Source organism: Osmerus mordax, chromosome 11, assembly GCF_038355195.1.
Source record: "Osmerus mordax isolate fOsmMor3 chromosome 11, fOsmMor3.pri, whole genome shotgun sequence".
Lineage (NCBI taxonomy): Eukaryota > Metazoa > Chordata > Actinopteri > Osmeriformes > Osmeridae > Osmerus > Osmerus mordax.
Window position 1 is genome coordinate 3753868 of NC_090060.1, and position 6618 is coordinate 3760485.

The 6618-nt window shown below is 38.3% G+C and overlaps 1 protein-coding gene across 1 annotated transcript; it reads left to right on the top strand.

Annotated features, from left to right (window-relative positions):
• Nucleotides 1-3965: 3965 nt before the first annotated feature.
• On the top strand, nucleotides 3966-5187 carry LOC136952059 (ATP-sensitive inward rectifier potassium channel 1-like). Its single transcript, XM_067246736.1, has one exon. It carries the CDS (start codon nucleotides 3970-3972, stop codon nucleotides 5086-5088), a length of 1119 nt encoding a protein of 372 aa, XP_067102837.1. The 5' UTR covers nucleotides 3966-3969; the 3' UTR covers nucleotides 5089-5187.
• Nucleotides 5188-6618: the final 1431 nt, after the last annotated feature.

Sequence of the window (6618 nt, forward strand, 5' to 3'; positions counted from 1 at the left end):
ACCCACTATACAACAGTTCAGGGATGCAAGTTTGATATCAGCTTTGGCAGGGACATCAATAGTTAATGCGATGCGCACATTTTTTTCGCATTCCTTTGAGCACAAATATTATTATTTTTTGCATCATGCAATATTGTTTTTATGTTTTAGTCAAAATAAGATGATTGGTAGGCCTATCATTTAGAAACTATTTTTAGTTTTGCCATAATGGAGGACATAATGGACTTGTATTCACGTTCTCTATAAGCCCTGGACAAGTAGTAAATCATTTTGGGGTAACACTTTAGAATAATGGTCCGTTGTTAACAAGTAGCTATGCAGGAAGTACTAGGTAGTACTACATTAACACCGAATTTAATACTATTAACTAATATGGAACCAAGATTAACTAAGCAGTAAATAGCTCATTTACGACAAAAGTAGTTCCTTGGTAGGTATTTGGTTATTACTAAATAAATATATCCTCTTGAGAACTACTCGTGAACTATGACCAATTAAGAAAGAATAACCAATTAATTACTAATCACAAAAGTAACATGTCTAAAAAGTGAACAATTTGGTTGTTTTACTCTTAACATTCTTAAGACTTCCATGAAATCGTAAAAGAAAATCCTACATAATGCAAAAATGCACATGGGCATGCAAGAATAAAGCATTTTGTTAAATATGTCTGAATGAAACATTCTTTGTTTGGCACAATGATGAAACCTAGCATTTAAACACAAATTCTGTATTTTGGAATGAAACATTCAACACATTCAACAAACTGTGATGAGAAAAAGAGTCAAAGATAATGGATAAATAAGTAATAAGTAAGTACATGGCTAACCCTAACCCAAATCAACGTATAGGCCTACTCACTCTATAATGAGTCTCGTGGCCACTACTGCAAAATACAACAGCAACGTAATTCCAAAGGGATGAAAATTATGAAGGAAGAAAGGACAAACGGCAGGACTGTAAAAAAACTTGCTAGATAGCCCAATTCAGAGAACAGGAACATGGCCCAAAACGCTAGCTACAGTTGTTGCTGGCTGTAAAACCAGGCTAGCTGTCGGCTAGCTTGAAAAAAGTCCCATTCATACAAACTATTACAATTCGAAATTCGCACTAATTCGAAATTCGCACTAATTCTACAATTCGAAATTTGCACTAATTCTACAATTCGAAATTCTAGTGAAATTCACCTAGTCGTTATTTAAGGGATTACGTTAGCCAAATACTGGATATTTACCATCCATAAAAATGTGCCATATGATTACGCGCTCCAAACTCACTAATTGACGTTGCACCAGGAGTATAGGTTTAGGGAAAACATGACATGGGTTTCAGGACAAATAAATTTCGGTAAGCCAAGTCGACTGGATTTGGAAAATGGACCAGCCGGGATTTGATATTTTCCGAGCTGCAGAAAGACGTAATAGCAGTCACATCGAAATTTCCCGCATACATACAGTATGATCAAATATTGGAGAGGACGTGTCCCATAATCATACAGTATGATCAAATATGGGGGAGAGGGGGGGACGGGGGGACGTGTTATAACGTTAATATTCATAAACTGGTTTCCACAAAGAACTCATTTGAGGCACAAGCTTCTGAAATGTTATGACCATGTTAAGAGTAAAACAAACACAATTGTTCACTTTTTAGACATTACTTTTGTGATTAGTAATTCATTGCTTATTCTTTCTTAATTGGTCATAGTTCACAAGTAGTCCTCAATGAGGATATATTTATTTAGTAATAATCAAATAATACCTACCAAGGAACAACCTTTGTACTAAATTCGCTATTACTTACTGCTTAGTTAATCTTGGTTCCATATTAGTTATTAGTATTAAATTCGGTGTTAATGTAGAACTATCTATTACTTCCTGCATAGCTACTCGTTAACAACGGACCATTATTCTAAAGTGTTACCAATTTTGGTAACTTTTCCTTCAGAAGTATAATTAAAGTATACCTGATACTGATACAGGGTCTCTCAGAAAGACTAGGAAAAAAAACAATTGTATGACCTGACATGGACTCAGAAAATGTAATGTTCACAGGATCTATCTCACATAAAAGTACAGATGATTTTCTGTACACAGCAACTCAAATGTATTAAGACTCCTCTACCATATAGTCTAAAACCTTTTAGTCACTCACAAAATGGCAAATGTTCAAGATCCCTATTTCTCCCATCAACAATCCACATGTGTCTTTATGTACGTGTGTCTGTGTGTGTGTATATGCGTGTGTGTGTGTACAGTAAACATTGCTTCACACATTCTTCTTGATCTAGACATTGAAAGCTATTCTCAATACACAAGGATAGGTGTGATTGGGCGGAGGGGTGTGTGTGGGTGGTTGTGGCTGTGGGGGCGGGGGGGGGGGGGGGAGGGCATTATGGCCCTGGGTGCCAGTCCTTTGTGGAGTAAACACATGCCTACACAGCATGTGGACACACTGTTAGGGACAGGAGGTGGGGGTGTACTTTCTGAATGTGTCGGTGTAAACATCACCTGGACTGAAGGACCACCTGAAGAGGTTCCAACAAGTGAGGACGAGTATAAAAAGTGTGCAGGTGAGGAAGAGCTTCCAAGAGGCCAGTCAAGGATCTAAAGAGTTTAGACTCATAGACTCAAACTCCAGCAGGCAGGCAAGTTATGATTTACATTTGGCATTCATTTTTCCATGTATTTACTCTGTGGCTTTAGCAAGTGATAATATTACAAATACTACTGTTGTAGTGTTCTAGAATTAGCAATGCATTGCTTCTTACTTGCGATTTTATTTATATCAGAGACAAATGACAATTTCTTAAAATATGAGGGAATATCTGGAGTTGGACACCCAAAATATGATTAGCTTCAGGTTTTGAATACTAGTCCACACAGGGCATTTGTGTGGTCTTTAACATTTTAGTGGTTCTTAGCATTAACATAATAATGTCTAGAGAAGAAGAAACATATGTATCCAGTGAGTTTTTGCTGTTACAGAAGTCAAAACCTAAATACAGGCCAAATCCTTTGTGCATAAAAGCTGTCTAATTAGACAGTTAGAATTGTCAAAATACTGCAAATTCTATGTGAGTTATGTGTAATGTTCACAAAAAAACAGTACATTCACCCAGTTTTGTTGTGGAGGATGTATGGTTATACTTGATCAACTCTTAAACCATTCCATCTAAATACTAACTGAAAACAAACAAAAAATCTTGAGAAAGGAAAGTTACAATTAAGGAATGCAGTGGATCATGTTTATGTGGAAAGCTAATGAGCAAAACAAGATAATCCTGTAAAGGCTCAGGCTGAAATGAATATGTGTGAGTATGATTATCAGCTTTGTTGTTGTGTAATGCAGTACGGGGAGTCTCCAAGCTTTGAATGGAAAGAACTATAACACAAGCTTACAGCACTGGTCATTTTGTACTTTAAATTCCTTAAACAGCTCACCACTGTGAGCCAGACTTTTTCCAGAAATTGTTACAGTTACCCCTGCCAATAACCATCTGTAAACCATGATGGACTAGATATCAGTAGTATAACAAAATACAGCTGACAACTTTCTTGTGTGAGGATGTGAAGTTGAACATAGCATTGAAAGCTTTTTTTCCTGATTGTTTTAAATCAATATAAACCAAACTAGAGCTTTGGAAAAAAAAACGGATTACAGAATTCTTCTGAGGATTAAAATTGTTCTGAGGCTCAACATCTAGTTGTTAGAACAATACTTTACCATCTACATATGGTTATATTCCCGAATAAAGAGGCATGTGGATAGACAGAAGCAGTGGCATTTCTTTGTTTTGATCCTATTCAAAACCTGTTGTAAAAATGTGGTAAAACTGGCATTTTTGCCAGAACAGTTTCTATCTTTAATGCAATAAAAAAAGAAAGAATTACAGCTATAATTGACTATACATGAAATGTGTGTAATGTCAATATGTATTATTTCTTTTCAGATCCTGAAAGCCACAACATGTTTGGGTTCATGCAGAAGCGCCTCGAAGAACACCTAATAGAACGGAGAATTTGGAAGAACCGGTTGGTGACCAAAGATGGCCACTGCAACATCGAATTTGGCAACGTAAAGTACAGCAACCACTTTGCCCTACTTGCAGACTTCTGGACGACCTTCATAGAAGTCCGCTGGCGTTTCATGATCTTCTTCTTTGTCGCATCCTTCACCCTGAGCTGGTTTATCTTCGGGTTGCTGTGGTACTGGATTTCCCGAAATAACGGGGACCTGTTCTGGCAGGAACATCTAGATGAACACTCTCCCTGCGTGGAGAACGTCTATGGAATGACCACTGCGTTCCTCTACTCCCTGGAAACCCAAACCACCATTGGCTATGGTGGACGAGCCATTACTCCCGATTGCCCTGGGGCTGTGGCCCTGCTAATCATCCAATCTCTGATCGGAGCCATTATTAACTGCTTCATGTGTGGAGTAATCCTCGCCAAGATCTCCCTACCTAAGAAGAGGGCCAAGACCATTAACTTCAGTGAGATGGCCGTCATCTGTCCGAAGAATGGCACCCTTTGCCTGTCCATTAGGGTGGCCAACCTTCGCAAGACCCTAATGATTGGGAGCCAGATCTACGGCAAGTTGTTGAGGACAACCATCACACCAGACGGAGAAACCATTATCATGGACCAGGTGAACATTGATTTCATGGTTGACGCTGGGAAGGACAATCTATTCTTTGTGTGCCCCCTCACACTGTACCACGTGATTGACAAGGCCAGCCCTTTCTTTGACATGGCGGTGGACACGCTGCACAAGCAGGAGTTTGAGCTTGTGGTCTTCCTGGATGGCACAGCCGAGTCCACGAGCTCTGCTTGTCAGGTGAGAACCTCCTTCATTCCCCAGGAGATCATGTGGGGTTACAACTTTATGCCTATCATCTCCCGCAGCAAGGAGGGCAAATACAAAGTGGACTTCTCCAACTTCTCCAAGGTGGTGCCAGTGGCGACTGCACACTGCGCCTACTGTTTCCATGACATCAAGGGAAACCACCATCACTCCATGACCGGAACTGACAACCAAGGCTTTGAAGTGATTGAAATCGAACAGCCCAACAACACCAAAATGTGATACGTTTGTTTGGTACCAGTGTCACACAATATGTGTCACAACGTAATGTTAGGAATAGAGTGAATCAACTCTGGCTGAGGCAACATAAATGACCTGTTTGAGGGCAGCCAGTGCCTTAGGGGAAGCAGTGTTGCAGGTTTGGCATCACTGCTATTTGTCAGATAAGATCAGATAACAAGCTTACTTATTCGCAAACTACAACGATTTGACTACAGAGAAACAGATCATTCAGAAATGCCAGCCCAGGCAGAGAAAACATTCTGCCACATGGCAGAGAATGAAGTTTGACTCGACTACAGCATTAAACTTGAGGCTTACAGCGGAGCACAATGTGGTAATGCTGATATGTTGCTTTACCTTACAATGTGATTGACATGAAAGATTAAGTGAATTTGGAGAAATTCATGCCTGAACTTAAACCATGAAGAGATTTAAGATGTATCCTTATATAAGTTGAGTGATGACCGATGTACTAAAGACTGATGTTTGGCTTTTGCCTAAAAAGCATCACTCAGGAAAACAGTTGCATATATCCATGACTTGTATGTGATTGCACACCATATAATAGATGATTTGTGAGTATTTGGGTATTTTATCTCAGGGTGAAAGTAACATTTAATAAAATATATTTTTGTTAAAACCTTTTCAATTTGTAAGCATTTACTTTATCAATCGACCCAACACGATTGAAAAAAGTTGAAGAAACAAAAGACAGGTGCCACCAGTATAATAGTCTTTCATCCACAAACAAAAGGATGTTGTGGTAACAAATCATTACTGTAGCACAACATACACAGGCAAGTTGAATTGTTTAACAGCAATGCATGTTGGCGTCTATCACTTGGTATACCTGCACTACTCATATTGTGTTTTTGAAGGTATGTCCTTTTTCTAAGCAGTTTCTCTGTAATTTATCATTCAGAAAAATGCCATTTGGCAAAGTTTTTTTTGACGGTAAAAAAATTCAATTTACCTACCTCAACTTCATGATATTTTGGCTGTACATACGCCTGTAAAAACCTTTCAAAGAGACAAATATAACAAATATGCAGTAAAGAAATTAAAAAGATTTCTGTTTATTCACAAGATCTTATGCACACACGCACACCCACACCCACACAAACACACTTAATCCATAGACCTATTCTCAACTGTCCAGATCCTGACCTCTTCAGATTATTGGCAATGGAACAACTTCTATTTACCTCAAACACATTGTCCTGTTCAGCTCAAAACAATCTAGTGTGGTCTAGATCTTTCCAAGAAGAAGTTGCCATGATGCTTAGATGGCTTTGAAAGTACTGAATCATAGTGTAGGTGCAATGGACAGTTTCATATGTAAAAACATTTATTTTTCACATTTTTCTGATACAAAAGGCCTTTTTTAAAAGGTATTAATACATTGCAGGAATGAACAATAATACTACAATGGTTAATTGCAAAATTACACATTTATATATATATATATTTTATATCCAAAATACATTGCATATACGAAGTAGCACAATTCCCCTCCCATTAATGATTGAG

Excerpts from the sequence above, each read along its gene's own strand:
- LOC136952059 (XM_067246736.1), top strand. The coding sequence starts at position 3,970 with ATGTTTGGGTTCATGCAGAAGCGCCTCGAAGAACACCTAATAGAACGG.